At 45.0% G+C, this 19,889-nt stretch overlaps 1 protein-coding gene across 5 annotated transcripts in view; it reads right to left on the bottom strand.

Annotated features, from left to right (window-relative positions):
* Positions 1 to 337: 337 nt before the first annotated feature.
* MCFD2 (multiple coagulation factor deficiency 2, ER cargo receptor complex subunit) overlaps positions 338 to 19,889 on the bottom strand; it is a 315,293-nt gene continuing 295,741 nt past the window's right edge. For all 5 annotated transcript variants that reach the window (XM_069608426.1, XM_069608429.1, XM_069608430.1 and 2 more), the window contains one exon: positions 338 to 2,684. In XM_069608426.1, the coding sequence (XP_069464527.1) occupies positions 2,553 to 2,684 (132 nt within the window). In that variant the 3' untranslated portion in view covers positions 338 to 2,552. The remainder of the gene's footprint in view (positions 2,685 to 19,889) is intronic.

The following is a 19,889-nucleotide window of genomic DNA, read 5'->3' as shown; positions in this document are numbered from 1 at the left end:
TTCAAATGGGTCCTTTAGATACCGCTCTGCTATTACATAGTACAACTTGAGCTGGGCCAAATGAGTGGCCTCTAGTCTGTTTTGGACTGCATCGGGTCTACAACGAATTACCAAGAAGGAAGCCTTTACCAGGGATTATTATAGGCAAGAAAAACCAATTCAGGCAGCAATCAGAGATCCACTTTAAAGAATAGGGATGGTTGCACCGAGTTACTGGGATTTCTACCACCCACCACGGCATTTGCATGGTCCACAGGCTCCCTGGTGGTTGTGAAAGAGGGTTAGGTCATTGGAAATCGCTTTGCAACACTAGCCAACAGAAACAATCACTTCAATAGAAAATGTAAAGCCAAATTTATTGTGTGGATTCCAAACATAACATTACGTTGTGTTTGACATTTGTAAACGTATTTCATAATTTAAAACATTATTAAAAATAAATGAACATGTGCCAGCTAGGAGAAAACTTATGTGGCATTTGCTACCTCCCACAACATTCTACTTATCAGCTGGTAATGCACTACATGTGCACCATGTTTAGGAACCCCTTTATGTGCAATTACAAAGCAACATAACATGGCTAACACGGAAATACATTGACTAAGATTTTCAACATCTGTTCGTGATCTTCCCCTTCATAAACATTATTTAAATTAACTACAAGGTGAGTACGCCGTCTAAAATTGTTATTAATGTGACGTTCCAGATTTCACAACGCATTAAGATGACTAGGGCTACACAATTGACCCCATTTACATAAGGCAAGTTTAAATGTCTGCTACTAAGTAGGTGATGGCGTTTGGTATCTGCCACCGCTCGTTTCCTTCACCTAACGAAAAGAGAAGGCATGTTGCTTTAAGACATCCGATCTAAATTATAGGCGGTTCCATGTGTTGCTCACGTGGGAAAGCAATTGCATCTCTTGCATGTCGTAAACAATGCACCAACCAATTGTGGCCACACAAGACAGTGTACAGCAAGTGCTTTACACATGGGAAATCGAGACTAACCAGCATTTCTAAGGCAATAGCCTATCGGAACACATTTGGATCGATCGTGTGTGCAGAGCAGTAGAACACAGCCAGCAGACCCAAACGCTACAGTCTGATGACTGGATCTCGCAATGTAATGTAATGTCGAATGCAACTTCACGATCATATAGGAAACAAAAAAATGGCTGCAAGCTGGATCATCACTCTGGAATACATGAGCATTTTACTCTGGCGGTTTGGCTCCCTGAAAAATTTACCAAATCCAAAAATATGAGCAGAACTAGCATTTTTGTTGATGCGAGTAAAGTGCAATACGATGAGGCACAATAACGTACTGGCCAGCCCAAAACTACACGTTGTGAACAAGGACGTCTTTAGTGTGGTCAGTGTACGGCATAAAAGCAAGGCCTGTTCAGAAACTCCAACACCTGGTAATAGGCATATCATTTTCATAAAATAATAGCTCTGTTATTGACCAATTTCTAATGCATGCCATCGTTACTTCCTGAAATCGTACGTTCTGAGCGGCATCACTTAAAATAAACAGCAAGGTTACAATTAGCTAAAAAGAAAATACTGAAATGGAACCATCTTTTTGCGCAGCAACAACTGGCATTAAAACAGAAGACGTTAACATCACATGCGATTCCTTTGCACATCAAGTCAAGATCAGCAGGTGCCTTGTTAGGAATGGTGATTAAAGCTAAGCCTCAATAAGGGAACCATTCAGTGCACTGTACAAGTAGCGATAGATATAGTGGCACACGGGTTACTTTGAAATATGTAATCGAGCATGAGGACAAAACAATGTTAGCATTTTTTTATTTCCTGATCTGAATGCAGTTCTCTTTCGTTAGAATAATACTGTTTCTCAGGTGACCCAACTTAAATTTAACACGTGACCTTCCCAACGTGAAGTCTGGTCTGGAGGCTGCCCTCGATACAGATGTATACATGTTCTCATTCAGTGGACTTACTTTGCCGTTATGCCAAATACTTGGTGATGTTCTAATTGACTGTGGGACATTTAATGATGTCCTTATCAAAGACGTTCACCAGTACCCGGGGATGAGAAAAAGCCGATATGTAAGCATAACAAGTGTTGGGTCTGTTTAAGAGCAGTTGTGTACAGTGCCTGGCAAGTTACACTGCAGTCATGGAGCATGTGCATTACAAACGATGTCCGAGTGCATACATGAAAAAGGATATTCCTTAACAAATCTTGTTACTTTTCACAGGAAATCTACATGCCAACGCAGTGCACTTTAAGGGTCTTAAACTGAAGCATTTCTGCCACATTTACGGTATAGACCAAAGACCGCAAATGCAAAATGCAGACAAATTCACTGTCCAGGAAATTGTCCAATATTAACTTTAACAGAGAGACATTAGGGTAACGCTCCTTACAGCAAGAACAATTGCACCCGTGAAAAGCAAACGGCAGGTGCAGTGCTGGGAAACCGTAAAAAACAGAAGCTGGTGTTCACAGGTACAACTAGAAGTCAAATCACATTATATCGGGTCACAACTGAATATAACTTAAGAAAGCACAAAGGGCGTTTATTGCATGGATCTTGCAAACTCTGCATAGTCAATATATCCATCATTGTTTTTATCATCATCGTGTAATACGCTGTCTATCAAATGGATGAGCTCATCTTCCTTCATCGTCTCTGTATGTTCACCACCTTCCTACAAAAAGCAGAGAAGAAAACATTTATCATTGATGTCTAGTATAACAGATTGCAAAGGCTCCACTCATTACTTTTGATCAATGTAAAAGGTGCAAATGTCTTGTTGGGCACTAAGCCAAAAGAATGGTTCAGCCGAAGCAATAGCCTATAAACAAACCGCAGGATGATCACAGGAGCCCATGCCAGGGACCGCATTTTCGAACCACATGGAAAATCCTGCCACTGTAAGTAAGGCACACCTTGTAAAGACATGTTGGCGAGAGCCCTTCCATGTGACCAGCCAATTCCATCACCCCATCACCAAAGCAGGCACCAAGTCACCAACGTATAAGTCTCACCCACATCATGCAAAGAAACAAACCTCTCCTATCACCCATCAATGCAAAGCAAGCCCATGTCTGCAATCCTCACTCTGTGCTCTCTCAACAGCGCGGCTCCTTCACCCCCACTCAACCACTTCCTCCAATGTTTACATTCAGTAACTTGCTCACATCCTACCAGTCACTCATTCACAGCCTCCACCAATAGCCACCAGAGATTCAACCTCTCACAACTCAACATAATTCCCAAGTCTTCACCCGACCACGGTGATCACATCTTCAACGTCAGAAAAAACGCACACGAACTCGCAAGAGACACATTCTTCCCAATGAAAGCCAAGCTCTCTTATAAAGCTAAACCAGCTTCTAGTCCTATATCAATGCACCGAGGAACAATGCTCCCAATTATGCAGACTTTGCAGGTATCTGGAACTGAGAGCATAAGAACAATTTGCAAAGTAGTGAGGACTCCCTCCTCCATCCCCATCCTACATGCTTGAATGGTGAGGATACTTTGAATAGTATGTGTGTACGCCTGTGTGAGTCAGACGGTTTTAACACTTTACTCGCATTTGGAGCAAGCAATGCTTTGCCATCATGTGGCAGTTCCTTAACCTAGTTCGAAAGTCGGAATGTAGATCTGAGCCTGTAAGGGGTCTACAACCAGCGGCACTCCAGATGTTTTATACAGACTCCCAGGATGCCTAACCATGGACTATGCTAGCTCAGGTCGATGGGCGTTATAGTCCAGAACATCTAAATAGCCAATGGTTGCAGAACCCTGCTTTAAGGGCAGTAGGGTGCCTCAAGACTACGCCTCCGAGTCACTGATCTTGCCACAGTCTTTGTAATGCCTTGGTTGATGAGCAATTCTGAAAAATCTGCTTCTCTGGCCCAATGAAAGCACTCCCCTGAAACAAGCAACAGATTCTGGAGTCAGCCAGTCATCATATTTCCCAACTTCTCTAAAATGACCACCAACTATTTTGCTTGAACGGTTTTCCTAATTTAACAGAAGAATCCCATATTGGAAAACTTGCTTTTCTGGATCGTCCCAAGTTTTGTTTTCCTTGTGTAATACGGGAAGAAATAAAACCCACTTCCTTTACCTACAAAAAGAACTTACTTAAAAATACCCAGCAAGATAATGGCTCATCCTTGTAGGTCTTGCTTTAACTCACTGTCAAAGCTTTTGCAAAGTGCCAGCTTTGCAAATTGTTTCTCGCTCAAATGTGCTGTATAGTCTAAAACAGAGCTATATTTGAGCAAAAAGAAAATGTGTTTAGTGAGATCTTAGCAAGCAAGTTCGAACATGTAGGCAAAAGGTCTAGAGCACCCATGGCACTAGCTAGGAGTCACAGGCTTATCCAGCAGCAAACTACAATTAGCAACATAAAACGAGTGCTCCAGTCACTGGCATCTCTTCCTAATCTGAAGAGGCGAAAAGACAGAACAAGATGAATTTTAGAGTGGACTCCTTCAATAAAGGCGACCCCTTCCCAGCTTTGTTAAGGACAACAGAACTGAATGAGCAAGAAACTTGAATATTTTTAACTAAACACATTTGGAAGAGTTTTGTTTCGGAGGAGGAATTTCATGTAAAAGGGAAATCCACAGTAAAATGTTAGGATAAGGAGTATGTTGCACTCAAGGCCTTGGTTACATATCCCAGAATCATCAGGAATTTCACTGTCAGATACAATCACAATGCCAGAAATGGCCAATACTGTGCCTGTATCATTGAAGGCATTGTATGGCCCAGAAAGGAGATTGCAGGATGCTGCGGCACCACCCCCTCACTTACACTTCCCAGTGGCTAATACAGTTGGAAGTGTAATACAGCATCTGCTAACCTACCAAAGCAATCGAGGTACACTGCTTTTTCTACTCTCATGGAAGAGGTACTGACTGGCTGGTGGATAATCACTTCTCCTTTGAGAAACAAGGAATCTTGCAAGCTGTGAGGGACTAAGACCAAAGCATGGGGAGCAGAAAGGCACTACGTTCCATTCCAGGATGATCCTGCAGAACCACTGTATCCTCTTGAGGAAACCAAATTGACTGCAGGGAAGGTGTGACCAGTATACAACACAAGCCATGGTCTTCACGCCACTTCACAGCATCATATGGTTGTAAAAGGAAGTTAGTCATGTAGGAATGTTTTTAGAACAGCACATATCAGTTTTGGAGGATGCTTTAAATGAGTAAGACTTAGAAACAGCAGACCCAGAAAGCCCAGAGATGAGGACTCTGTCCAGTACTGAAGAGCGCTGTAGATATCCACATTCAACCTAGTAAAGGATCCAACCTTTTACTCTGCTCCAAATCAAAAGTGCATTAGTTCACAATAAACTACCATGATCTGCAAGAGATCATGAAACTTTGAAGACCCCGGTACAATTTACATGCAGATTTATGTATGTAATCCGGCCACTGATGCCCACTTTGAAGCCTTTCACACATGCTGGCGGGAAAGGGACCAAAATAAGAAAAATATCTACAAGACATTTTGTTAAAAACAATTAGCTTTTGGAGCAAAGCCCCACAAATGTAAACATTCAAACAAAAAACAAAAACCCTTGAAACCAGGATTTTAGAAAGGGTTAAAAAAACTGCAAGAATAAAAGGACACTCATTTGCTCCATTTACTAGGTTGGAAAAAAAGAACAGCTGGCCTGCAGAGTATATGGCAGTAGTTAATTAACAAGACTCCTTGGTCCTCATTACACCTTTGCCGGGATCGCAAATGGTAATGTTTCTGTCACTCGGTCCAGCAGTATTACCACTGGATCACGAGTGCCGGGTTGGCTGAGTTAATCCCCATTCATGGAATCCCATACCGGTGCTGTTAATACCAGCTATTTTCTACCAGTAGGGTGGTGGAATTGCCTGCAGCTCTTAGCTGGAGGCAATTCCTCCACCCCACCAGCGAACTTGTAGTTGGCTGGTGCAGAAACATGCAGGTATACGGTAAAACTGGCACGTTAGTTCCGCACTGGCCAACTTTTAATGAGGCCATTATGTGGCTGTTAGGCCATCTGGTGGTTTGCATGCAATATTACAAGTGGTTTTTCCCAAAGTAAAAGCCAGTGGACAAAGATGATCCCTACTAAAGTGTGTAACCGCAATGCTGCATGCGTCAACATCCTCCTATTTATTTTCTGAGCAAAAAGACACCTGCTTGTGATATCAGAGTGAATAGAAAGACTAGAGGGTACTGCAGCTCCCATTTGGTGGTGAAGGGCGAGCACATGAGACTCTAGAGATGCAAGGTACAGAAAGAAACGTACTGGTAAGTATAAATCTGCCTTCGGAGGCTTGTGAATATGCTATGACTTGCATGCTTTGCATAGGCTAGTGAGAAGTACCTATTTTTTTAAATTTTATTTTAATTGTACAAACAACTTTTACAAAATGAGTAGAAGCGACTGTTCGGCTGAAGAAATTGTGTAGGAGGCGAGAAAAAGACTGCCGCAGTTTCAAAGTAGCCGTGGAGCGTGGGTAGATATTCATTCGCAGGCCAACTCACTTGCTCCTCCAATCCCAACTGTCCAAAAAAGCCCACCACGGCAATGACCCAGCGGGTTTGCTCCCCACTCATTAGGCAAGCCCACCAATCATCTTCACTATAAACGTGAAGATCCCTGAAGAGGTGGCCTTCGCCAAACCCACACATTCCAGAAGTAAATGCCTTCTCGTCTCTATGTGAGTAAGAGGACAGAATCTACATTTATTTGATGAAGCCTTCCCTTTGACTGCTAGAATTTTGTTAGTATTGACCAAGTTCAGTCTAATTCGCATAAAGGCTTACCGTGTTCGTTGGTCAGGAAATTTAAGTACGGAGCCACCTCATTCAGTTTTTTTGGGTTCCACGGAAGATCCGCCAGCAGTTTGCATTGGGCTGCTGAATCATTTGTCTCAATCCAATCCATTTCTAGGAGTTTTGTGCTGATCAGTGTAGGATTTGCTAGCAGATCTTCTTCCGTTCAAATTTTTTCCAGCAACTGTTTGCTTCGAGTCCTCCACTCAAGTAGCATCCCGTTTTTTTCTTTTTCCATTTCTTTTTTGATCATTTTAAGAATGGGTTTTGCTAATGGATCTGTTACTTTCCTAAATAACATCAAGGAGTTTTTCTCCACCAGGATTTTCATTGAACTTAGACTTAGTTCTTTCGGTATCGCCGCAGTGGGAGTTGAATTTGGCAGATTTAGGACTTTACGCCAAAAACAGCATTCCAATGTTGGCCATAGATTTGATGGCAGCCCTGGCATTGCTTCAACGCCATAAACCAGTGTTGGCACAACTTTTGCTTTATAATAATTCACGATGGAAAGAATTGAGAAACGCCCAAACTTTCGATTGATCATTTTAGACTGATTGATTAGGGCTTTGAGTTTATTTTACAGATGTTCCTGCATCAGGAGTTCAACCCGGCTATTGTTCAATATGAACCCCAAGTATTTAAAGCTTGTTACCTTTTCCAAGTTGTGTTCATTCTGCAGAGAGCTTGATATTCTTTGTGTTTCCTCCTTTTTTAAATGACATGACTTTTTTTTTATTTGTTTAATTCTAATTTGTTCTTTTTCAAATATGCAATGAGGTTCTTTAACTGCCTCTGCAGGCCGACTTGGGTTTGGTCAATAAAGATGATGTCATCGGCATAGATCAGTCTTGAGATTCTCATTTCCCAATGTTGGAGGAAAGGATCTCATCAAAGTTTGAGTGTCCATGAGGTCCGACGTGTATAGGATGTACAGTGCGGGAGCCAAGGGGCAGCCCTGTTTGACACCCCGAGCAGTGGCAATTTCTTGTGATAAGTCTCCTGCTCTATTGAGTATCACCTTTACAGATGTTTCAGTGTACAAGGCTCTTATTGGACCCGTGATTGTATTTGGACAGTTTCACTTTTCCATCTTGTCCCACAGGATTTCCCGATCGACCCTGTCAAAGGCTTGGACTAAGTAAGTGCATTCGTGGCTTCCCCTCCTTTATTTTCGCTTTCAGTGTACTTAATAGTAAGATGTTAATTGTTGTACCCAGACCTCTCACGAAGCCTGTTTGTAATGGATCAAAATTATCTGAATGATTTATCCAGACTTGCAGGTTTTCCAGGGCTATTGATCCAAAGATTTTCCCCATTGTATCAAGCAGGGCGATCGGTCGATATTGGCGCGGATCTGCTGTCACCCGTTTTGAAGATTGGGACAATATGTGCCCTTCTCCATGAAGTTGGGATACTACTGGTCTTTACTGTTTCCTTAAAGATTGTGCTGATAAGGGGCGCGCAGGACTCCGGATGTATTTTCAATAGGAGATTTGCAATTCCACCAGGAGCAGTGGCCTGGGAATTGTTACGTTTTCTTATCCTTGATTCAATTTCCTCTATTGCCCAAGTAATGTTCCATTTTCCTTCTTTTTTAACACTGGTATTAACTGTGGTGGTGTTGGATTTGTACAGTTCTTTAAAGTGATTCGCCCCAAATTCTTCTCCCACATCATTTTGTAGCCTCCCACTGGACTCACCTCCCGTAGCTCGAATCAGTGACCAGGAGTGTCTAGATTTTTTCCCAGACAGTGCTCGAAGCATATCTTCAGAGTCTTTTTGATATAGAGTATGCTTATTGTTACGAACCCATGCTCTGTAGCTTAGCACTTCCTGCTCCCATTTCTCCATTTCTCCTTGATCAATGGGTCACCAGTCTTTTTAGCTTGTCGTTTAAGCGCTCCGAGTATTCGCCTTCTTGCCACTAGTGGGTCATTGTAGGTGAGTGATTTCGTTGATTTGGTTTCAGTCCTTTTTTTCTTGCTTACTTTAAAAGTTTCTAGCAAAGGGTGGTAGTCCAGGGCTGTTGGTTGAGGATTTGAGGCCTTTTCCAGCTGGATTTGGTAGTTTTGGGTTAGGGTTCATATGGCCTTTTCATTTAAACAAAGTCGAGTGTTCCTGCTGTACAGTTCCAGGTCTGCCGACATTTGTTGCAACCTATTCTGGGTAGTTTTCCACCTTGTCTGAAGCAAGTTGTGGTCGCTATGTTGTGTTTTATGACTTTGATTAACAATTCTCGCGATACGAATGTATGATCGATCGTCATCCCTTGGCCATTTTGTTCCCAGGATGGAATTTAAGGGTGTTGACATTTTCTTGTAGAGTGAAGGTTATGAAGATCGAATACCTCCATTAGTTGTTTCCATTTTATTCCTCTATTGTAAGAGGGTGAGGCTTTTATGCTTTCTTTCAGTGGGTAGTTGTTTTCATCAAAAAGTGCGTTCAAGTCACCGGTAAAGATGATACGATACATTTAAAATTGAGTCTTCCAGGATGTTCCAAATTGATTGGATAAAGACTTAGTCAGTAATTGCAGCAGGATTCCAGTAAGAATTGATTAGCAAAATCAAAATTGGAGTTTCCCGATTTACTTCTATATTGTGTTTTGACCATTCAATCAACACTGCTTGAAACAAGGTTGTTTGGGTCAGTATTGATTTGAGAAATAGCCCACTACCAGAACGAATGGCAATTAGTAAGCCAGCTGAGGGTCTACCCTTGTGCCCTTTTTTAGCTGCTGAGAAGGCAATTTCATAGCCGTCCATACTTGGTTTTGTCACCAGCCAGGTCTCTTGGAGACATAAAATATAAGTCTCCAAGATTTACATCAGAGGACCCTGTGAGGTGTCCATAGCCCGAGTGTTCCATGATCCCATCACTATCTGATCATTTTGTGTCTGAAGGGGTCTATTAGTGCTAAATGTCTGAGTGAGGCTGGCCTGGTCCTGTTTTAGTGGCTACTTCACAGATTGCTTTTGGGTTGCCATGGAGACCCAAGTCCAATTTCTTGGATCTGTCATTCTATTTTTGTCACAGAAGCCCTTCTCTTACTAGAATTGGCTGGATGTGGTCTTCTAAAAGCATCACTTTCTTTTCGCGTAGTTCTGCTTGAATGCGTGCCTTTAGGGTATCCGTTTTCATTATGGAAATGCTCGCCTTCTTCCTCTCTGTTTGCATGGTGACTGTTTATTTCCCTCACGGTCTTCATAGTCCCTTCTTAACCAACGCCTTTCAACTATTTCTTTAACGTTGCTTTCCTTTTTTGTGTAGGCCCCAGGGCTTACTGCCCTAACATACTCTTTCCTTAAGGCTCTTGTGGTATCCTTTTTAGGAACTGGTGATGAGAGTTGGCGCCGTGATTTCCAGATCTTGGTCGACATCGAGAGAAGTCCTTTATTGAGACTTGTGTTGGAGGATACCAACGTAATTCCCTGGTCTTTAGGGTCTACCTTGAGGTCATGCGATGTGGCTGCAGATAGATCAATTAATGTGAATTCTAATTTTAGGAAATTTCGACTGGAAGATTTAATTAAAGCTATTGTTCTTGCATATATTACATATATGTAAATATGAGCATGGCTTTCTACCTTCGTGCATAGGCTCTACAATGGTTAGATCTTCTGAACGGAGACTACTTAGGGTTGGAATTTGAGCGCATAATTTCATTATTGTGCGTCGGCTCAAGATCAAATTGTCATTTTTATCAATGTTTCTCATTAGTTTGAATGCTCGGAGACTTGCATTTTAGTCATGCGGTCTATTTTTTTTATCTCGGTTGGATCCTAAGGGAGAAATCTCTTGTTATTTTGCAGATTTATAGTTCCACCAAGCTTCATGTTTTCCATCTCTCTCTCCTTCAGTTAGATCCTTGCATCTATAGTCCAGGTAGTCCCCCAAGGCCTTTTTTGATTTCTCCTGGATTGTCCTTGAAGCAATTCCTTGCGGCTCCCACTCGTCTCTTCTTCTCTCTTCTCTAAAGATTTCTTTGAGAATAGGTGCTCTGTCTCCGCTTTTTCTTCTTGGGACCGTCTGGGCTTGATTTATTGTGTCCTTGGGGTGGGGGGGGGGGCAGGGGGGAGGGAGTTTTGGATCTGTCCTGATCCCTTTGCGGCTGAGCAGCCCTTCTATCACCTCTTATGATCTTTCTTTTTGATTTCCGTACAGGATCCATTTCTGGCGGAGATGTAGCTTTTCTTTTCAGTTGTATCGGTGGGAGCTCCTATATGTCAGAGTCCTCAGAAATATATTGACTCAGGACCATAAAATTGACCGAGTCAAGTCCCTCCACCTTCAGATCAATAAAGTTTTTCTCTTCCGTTGAATTGGGTGTTTGGGCGGTGCTTTTTGCCTCCCTCTTTTGTGGTTTTCCTATTTTGAGTTGGACTGCTTTTGTCTCCTTTCCAAAGATTCTAGTACTTTGGCGGCCCCTCCCTCCGAAGTCAAAAATTGCCGCCTTATCTGGCTGGTCTTTTATAAGAGCCACCAAGTTTTTGAGAAAAAAAAACAGTATGACGGTTGGTTGTCCTTTGTCTGGAGGACCTTAGAATTTCGTTCTTGGTCAGTCAGTGGCAAAGCAGCAATCTTATGTAGCAGAGTGGGATCGTCGGCGATTGAGCAGTTTCCTCTGAACGTAGGCACGGTTGTACCAACCCCTGTGATGATTTGCTTCGGTCTGGGTTTGTTGGTTGTCACATTATCGTCCACCTTAAGTAGAGCTCTTGAATCCATTGTTGAGATGAGTCACCCTTCGAATTCAATCTTGTTCCCGGCACCCATTCTGCGGAGGGATTTGGACCGTGGTGGTGTCTGTTTGTGTAGATACAGGTGAAGCCCTGACCTTTGGGTACCGGCCTTGAAAATCCTCCGTTTGAGATGCCGTGTTAACCAACTTCAAGGGTGTTGTTGGCTAAACTTTTCAGCCGAATTAGCCAACATATACCCTTGTAGAAGGGTTAATTTTGAGTTCATTGCTGCTATTAAGGATGTTTGATCCTTCACGTTATTACCTAGTGTCTCGTAAAGTTTACAAAATGGGTTCAAGGCAATTGTTATAGTTGACATAAGGTTGATCTTCTTTGACGGTATGTCTCTCTGTGGAAGTGATAAAATTTCACTGTGCCGTCTTCCAATCGGAGTTGAGGGCGTTCCAGGGAATAGTAAACTCGGGTCGCCACTTTTTCCCCTTCCCCTGTCTTTCTTTCAACGTTCTTGGGTTTAGCAATTTGTCCTGGGGTTCTTAGATCTATATTTCCCAACTTGGGGTCATTTTCTTTTTCCCCTGGCGAATCCCTTAGCGGATCATTTGAATGTTGCGGAGACTGTGATCCTATCTTGAGCTCGTCACACGCATTATAGTTTTTTTTGCTTCCGTTTTCTTCATAGTGTTTTGACACTCCATCTCTTTGAACATTACCATTCATCAAATGTTTTGGGGTTTTTGGATATTGGGCATAACTTCGCTGTCTGGCGAAGTTCCACAGTCTAAGGGAGGCCCTCCCATTTGGATGGGGGTCACGTGGTTTTCCATAGTGCCATCTCTGTCTGCGGGAGTCATCTGCGTTTTTAAGAGTGGTGACTGTCTCATAATCAGAGAGCTGCATTTCCGGCTCCGGAGAGTTCTGATTTGTTCCTTCATTTGTCAGTTTTTCATTATTTTTTGATGGTATGATATGATCGTTTATTTATATAGCGCCTATACACAATGTGTTTCAAAGCACTTCAAGGCAAGGGAGGGAACAAGGGAAAATACAACCACATTCTTACAGGCCATGAACAGTAAGGATGTGAAATTAACTATCGTACTCGGCCTGACGACATTTCTGGTAGAGCCGGAGAAAAACAAAAGGTGAGGGAGAGGGGTGCAGAAAGGGAAGAGAGGAGAGGAACAAAACAAGCGACTATCATACTAGGCCTGACATTTCAGATAGTGCTGGAGGGATGGATGGGAGGAAAATAAAAAAAATAAAAAAAAACAGTAATGGGAGGGTGGAGGAAACAGACGAGGTTGCTATTATATTAGGTCGAGGGACAATTCTGATACAGTAAGTGCATAGAAGAAAGTAAGGGGAGGAGATAGGAAAAGGGAGAAGGGAAAGGAGGAGAGAAAAGAGTGTAAGCAGTCAAAAAGAGTGGAGAAGCAAGAGTGGAGAGCGAATACAATTGCAGAAGTCAGTAGTAACACATAATGTTGCAAGCCAGGATACAAGATGAAGATGGGAACAGCCTGATTCAGGGCCACCATGAGTACAAGATGCAAAGGAAGTCCAGCATGAGAGTTGAGAAAGAGTGATACACCGTGAATGAATGAAGTCCATAAAAGTCAAATCCAGCATTGGCCACAAGACAGTGATGGTGAAGGAAGGCACCAGGTGGGCAGGGCTTGCTAAGTGGTGAAAAAGAGCAGCAGGCAGGAAGGTACCAGGTGGCCGGGGCTTAGGCCAGGTGACCTAGATCCACTTGCACCTGCTCCCCACCTGCAAAGGAAAAGAAGCTGGAGGGCTCCTTAAGTAGGGAAACAGAGCGGCAAGCAGGAAGGCACCAGGTGGGCATGGCTTGCTAAGTGGTGAAAAAGAGCGGGAAGCTGGGAGGCACCAGGTGGGCTGGGTTTAGGCCAGGTGACCTAGATTCACTTGCACCTGCTCCCCATCTGCCATCTGCTCTAGATAGACTTCTATCTAGAGAATGTGTAGATATTTCAAGGGTTTCTGTTTCAGCAATTAATTCTGCATCTGTCAGGTCATTCTCGGTTCCAGATGCCACTATCCGATTCCTTTTTTGAAATCAAAGCTTGAGTGAGGTGGTTAGTAATTTTTTTCTGTTCAAAGGTGGACGACGTGGTTTTAACCTTCTGTGGTCTGATCTGCGTCAATTTTGGTCCATCCATTTGTTTTGGCGTTTGCTTCGCCTTTCTTTGTTGTGCATTATTGACAATGCGAGCTTTTGTTAAGAATTTCCTTTCAATTTAATTTCTAGAGGTTTTTGACAGTTCCTTTTGCTCAGTTGATCCATGTTTGGCTGCTTGAAACACGGTTTTCTCATGCTGGACTCCGCAATGCCCCCTTTCTGAGGGAGGGTTGCTCCTGGGAATAAATCACCCACCTTCTCCGGGGGGTTACTTACCAAAGACTCCCCCCCCCCCCCCCCCTGTTTTTGATCAGACAGTGATGCGGTGCCGCTCCTTCCCTCTCGCAGTGGACCACAATGTCCACTACCAGTTTTCAGGCCGGCAAACAGAGTTGGTATGTCCCCACACGGTGTGGAGTGCTGAGTAGATGGGCATAAGGACGCCCAGGAGGCGGCAGTCCCCTGCTGAGTGCCACCTCTGCGACTCTGTGGCGTGAGTAGATCTTCAGGGGTCTCAGCCCCTTTCCTCCCCTCGCTCCCTCCTTCGTGCAAGTTTTCAAGTTCAGTATAACCGAGCGTCCTGGAGATGCCACCAGTCCCCCCCCCCCCTCACATTGTATTGGTGACTTGGTTGGTGCACTTAGTCATTATTTGAGGGGATGGGTTCGTTTGGGGGCGTACTTCCAGGTTCAATCGGGGCTGCAGAACACTCGCTGGCAGCTTTGTGGGCAAAAAGGGGACAGATCTTCAATGGTGTACTCCCCTCGCCCCCCCATTGTCCCACCCGTTTGGTCAATAGGGCTCTTACCCGTGTCCTTCCTCGCGTCCTCAAATGAACCTGGGTCCTCCAACGGGGAAGTGCTTTCCGCTGTGATGTCCGACGAGGTGCCGAGCAACAGATTTTCAATTTCCCTTTCTCGGGCATGGCCACCGGCCTCCGTGATCCCGGGGCGACCGCTTCTCAGAGTTCTGGAGTCATCCTCCATAGCGGTGCCTCAATCCAGAGCCTGGAAGTCTTGGACTGCAATTGACCTGCAATTCACTCTGCGATCCGCTCCGCGGGAAGAAATAAAATCAGTCTATGTAGGCTGAAAGTGGGCCCTCCCACAATCAAAGAACAGTGAAGGCAGACTCAGGATTTCCTGCCTCAGACTGCAATTGACCCGCAATTCACTCCTATATTATTAAGGCAATGGCATGCTGCAGGAACAGTGGTTAATACAAGTTTTAAAATAGGTTGACCCATCTGGGAATCTGCCCTTGTTTATGCATTTTCACCCTATTGATTTGTAAGGGTATGAATTCAACTCCAAGTAACTTCCTTTCATATGGTGCCTACAGAAACAATGAACGCTAATGGCGCACCTGTATTTCTTTTGGGATGAGCTTGTGGAGGAAAGATCAAGAGATTGTGTGCCAATTTATAGCCTTCTTGCATAGAACACAATCCAATGTGCAATCAAGACATTTGGTGCTCGGTTACCAATCGGCCTGTGGCAAAAGAAACAAGGAATGGACTGCTCTTGGCAGCGCACAGTCCTGTTCATGAACAGGACGGTTCTGCTGAATTCAAATGAATACAAGGCCCTTTCCCATCGTCTTAACACATTCGGGGAGAAGGTTAGAAGTCCAATGTATTAGCCGAAACTAGGGCGAGTCCTGAAAACAACCTTGCACCTGTGAAGAGCAACAAATGGCTTGTAGAAAGTGTGTGAATTTCATGTAATGTCTGGATAGATTTGATGGCCACCAGACAAAAACACCTTGTATGCGAGCAACTTAAGGGTGGATTTGAGGACTGTTCAAATGGGGATCCATTAGTCTATATAACAGTATTGAGATCCCAGCTTTCTTGCTGAATTTGCTCAAGACAAGTGAAGTTTAATGACTTCCATAAAAGCATTGATCAATGGCAGCTTGCACCGTGAAACCTTGTGTTAGGGCATGGTATTATGCAGTTAGAGCTGCAAGGTGGACCCAGAGTCCAGCAAGAGTAGCTAGGCGACAATGTCAGTTGGCAAACAGTCAATGAGATTGATCAGTTTGGTTACCAGATGACAAAATGTTTACACTTGTGCTTGTTAAAGTAGCAGGATGTTTGACTGGGGTTTCTTGCCTCAAAGTATATTCAGGAGACAAGCTGCCAAGTTCAAGGTTTGTGGATTTTGGGGTCATCTGGTAGCTGAGCAGTTAGTAGATTGTGTGTATAGGGAACAGATTGAAGTAGGTGAGGGTACCACACATGTGTGGTAAGAGAACTACGATGAATTCTGTTGAATAAGCTTGTACATTATGATGTGAAGGAGGGGAGTCTGGTGTGGGGGGTTTTGTAAGCAAATATCTGAGGGTATTGTGGCAAGTCAGAAAAAGGAGAAGGACATGAAGATATGTTCTCACAAATGGTTAACATGTATTCAAGTAAAGAAACGCCTAGCCTATTTTACAATGATGGCTTCCTATTCTACAAAATAAAATGGTTCTAGTCAGGATGTCTTGCAAAATTACATTCGTCCCCTGTCCCAATCCTACATAAATTAGCCTACCGCAGTATTCTACTTCCCTCTTTGCTCAGGCTGGCATGTGCATGATCCCACCCACCACCCAATTACATCTCCAGTTCTTTAAATTTTGATTCAGGCCTCAGCCTGCTGGCAGAGTTCAAAACAAGTTTTGTGTCTTTCCTGATTTTCTAAAGGGGGCTCCGGATCCCCCCTAAAAGATTTCCTGCTCAACTCAAAAAAGTTCAGTCTTTAGTTGTCAACACTGTACTTGCAGTTCAGTCACTTGCATGCTACAACATGATTTAAAGCTCTGTTTAACTGTAGTCACTTGCTCACTTATCTTGCAAGTTTTCTCGCTCCCGCCTGGGCCTGCTGGTTCTGCTGCCAGTCGTGGATTATTGAGATTCTCAATCCATGGGTAGCTTAGTTTCTCACCCCTAGGTGGGTTCTCTGGTCCTCACTAGCAGTATGTCTGGTACAATGTCCACACCCTCTCTTGGAATGTTTCATAGTTTCACTGCTCTTCTCCCTCTCCTCAGTGTTGGCTGTGTACCTGGCTTTTAACAGTGTTGCTCAGAGGAGGTGGTGACTGCGGAAAGCAGTTTCCGTGGCAGTCAGCTCTCGTAGAGGTTCCTTGATTTGGCGTTGTGGTTCCTGGACGTCTTTGTGCTTAGTCTGCGGCGGCTCAGTCTCCCGCTTTAGAGGAACTGGGTTCCTCAGGCTCTGCCCTCCTGGACTCGGAAGAGTTCTGTGGGCTCAAGGATTCCTCCAAATATGTATTCCATGTGGTTCTACCACAAAGATAGATCAACCCAGTATTACAGCACAGGCTTCCGCTGTACGCGGGCTTGCTGAGGCCGACTCTTCCCCCACAGGTACAGTCCTTGATCCCTTTATGTTCCTCTCTGAAACAAGAGGAAACACCATTGGTTCTGTGTTTCCAGAATCAAAGCTAACAAAGTGGGGTCAGCATCCAAGCCATCCACATCGAAGGGCCCTCTACAATAGAACCAGCAAATGGTGAAAATTCTGTCTCAAATGGTGGTGTAATCACAGCTTTACCTGGGGCTTCCTGGTTTTCGCAAAGGTGGGGGTCAACTCACGTGCAACCCCACTGAGAGTATTGCATTGCAGGCTCACCTCCCTAGTCCAAAAGGGGGTGGCTCCCCCTTGAGAAGGGATGAATTCCCAGCATTCGACACAGGATCCGAATGCAAAGCTTGAGCATTTTGTGTATTCCTTTGTTGTGAAAGTCTACATTTTGGAATGCTCACCTACTAAAAACCGGGCTGATGTTTAGCTCAGACTCATGTCTTGTATGACTGACTTGCTTAGGTTTTTTTTCTAGGCAGTTTTGTAACAGTGCTATATGCTCTGCTTGCAGAAGCACCGCTGCCAGATTTGTGGGGCCATCCACAACAAGTTTGGATACCAGGTGTTGCCTTGATTATGTAAAACATGGCTGTAATGTTATTAGTCTTGTGCCGCTTGCTCTTGAAAACCGTGGAGTATGTGTTTAATTGCTAGTAGTTCCAGTACACTGATAGAGGCTCTCCTGTTGCACCAACCAATTTCCCTGGGCAGCCAAGCGTGGCAGAGTACTCCACCTCACCAGAGATATGTATGGTGTAATGGTCACCAGCACTGATGGATTCACAAATGGGTGGCGTTTGTTCTTGTCCACAACTTTAGCACTTGGACAGCATTTTAGGAAATAACCATTAGATCGTCACAGTCACTTTCTTTGCCAGGCACATGTGTAGGGGGGGGGACGCATGAGGAATGAAGCGTCATGACTGACTGCAATAGCTCGAATTGGACTGATTTTGCAAAAGCAGTGCCTGTACAGTCTTTTTTGAAGGATAGGAAACTACCAGCTCCTTGTTCAGCGGAGCTCCCACACATTTCGAGTTTCTGCCAGCCTAGTTGATGCAATATAATGATTGTTATCAGTGTGTTTTGTTGGCACAGTTTGGTGCTTTAACCAGTTATGAGCCAGTCATCCACATAGGGATACACTTTTTTTTTTTTTTACACACAAGTGTGGTAGGTCAGAAGGAGACAGACCAGTTTTGGGTATTCACTTTCTTTTATTAAAATAAAAGAAAATGGGGGACAGGGGGGCGCTGTTGCGCGTGAAGAGTATGGCCGTTGAGCGTGAGCTACGACCCGGGGTTTATCCTTCTGCCGAAATACTGCTTTGTGGTGTTACGAATCCTGCTCGTTTTGGGTTACCCGCTTTTCTCCCCACCCCAGTGTTTACTGACCATTTACTGCCCACGTGGGTGCAACAATAACAGAGAAATTGCTGCATCTGTGAGCACTGTTCAATTATCCAGAGGCCACCAGAGCGGCGGCTCTACCTAGCACGGCCCTGCCAATAACTTGGGGGCCGGGAGCTGCAGGCCCAAGGGGGAAGTGGCCGCACTGAGCCGGCTCTCTGCCTCGCCCGCTCGGCCCCGACTTGGGCTGCAACGACACCACAGCATGACAGTGAACGGCCATTGCAGAGGACTCCATAGGACGCAGCCGGGCTGCAGAGACCCTCGAGAAAACAGCTTCCTCCCGGCCTCCAGTCCCATCTGCAGGAATCTGGCGGCCGTCTGGAGGCGGCGCCTGACTGATACTATGGCCCGGGATCCTGAATCCGGGCACATTGGCTGGAGACTGCCTGACCTCCACGGCCCCAGACCGCGCTCGTGGGCGCTGACCAAGTAATGGGGTGTCTCTGTGGCTCCCCCCCACCGCCTGGTGCTGTGGGGAGACCCGGCTCCGGATGAGGTGGGAGCCGCCGCGTCTGCAGCGCCAACTGCAGCGGCCCATGTGGAGCAGTCGGGCTGCTCCTTGGTTTGCGCCCCACAGCCCCCCTCAGTTCATCTGTCATGCTGTTCCTGTGTGGCCTTGGTCACAGGGTTCATGCACTGCACACCGCGCTGTGTGTGTCACCCTACCTACACTCTCCCAAACTGGTGGGGCATATCATTGTGCCTTCCCTCCCCCCATTCAGTCGTAGAGACATTCAACCAACGTGCCACACATAACGGCTGGGGCACCTACAGGACTTAAACTTTGCATTTCCTGGTGGGCATCATCAACTCGTCTCACACGCTGTTCATGCTGGTGGCGTCATCGCTGTGTGGGTCTTGGGAGGGGGAGGGGGCCCGATACGCTAGGTGGTCTCTCACCCGGATGCATCTGTGTGCTGGATTCCATGGTAGCTGGATGCTGAGTCTACATAGAAGATTTAGTCCGGTAGGGCCCACACAGGTATTGAAAACTCCAGCTGCATGGTAGTGGTCCTGGGAAGTTGTAACTTCACCATTGCATCTTTCATATCTACACATACGTGGGAGGCCACAGTTCATTTTTAAAGGCACGTGACTATTGGTTAGAACCGGGTTCACCCCTGTGGCCTTATTGAAGTTGCCAGGTCCCGGGGCGGTGTGTTCCGTGCAGTGGCTCCCAAGTTTACCACTGTAGAACTCGATCAGCATAATGGCCCCCCTGCTCTTTGCTTCAGTTTGAATCACTTAGCCTTCTTTCACCGCCCAATGAGTTCAACTTAGACCCACACACACACCGATCCCTGAGACATTACCCCCCCACCACCCAGTGCGGGGGGCTGTCACCCACCAGGCCCGGCGGGCAGCCACCGCGGGGGCTGTGGCCTGTCCAAGATAAACCATACCCGGGAGGGTGACCTCACTCACACTGAA

This window comes from Ambystoma mexicanum, chromosome 4q (genome assembly GCF_040938575.1).
Source record: "Ambystoma mexicanum isolate Mex_15411 chromosome 4q, UKY_AmexF1_1, whole genome shotgun sequence".
Lineage (NCBI taxonomy): Eukaryota > Metazoa > Chordata > Amphibia > Caudata > Ambystomatidae > Ambystoma > Ambystoma mexicanum.
Note: the sequence above shows the minus strand (reverse complement) of the source record. Positions and strands in the feature narration are given on the sequence as shown.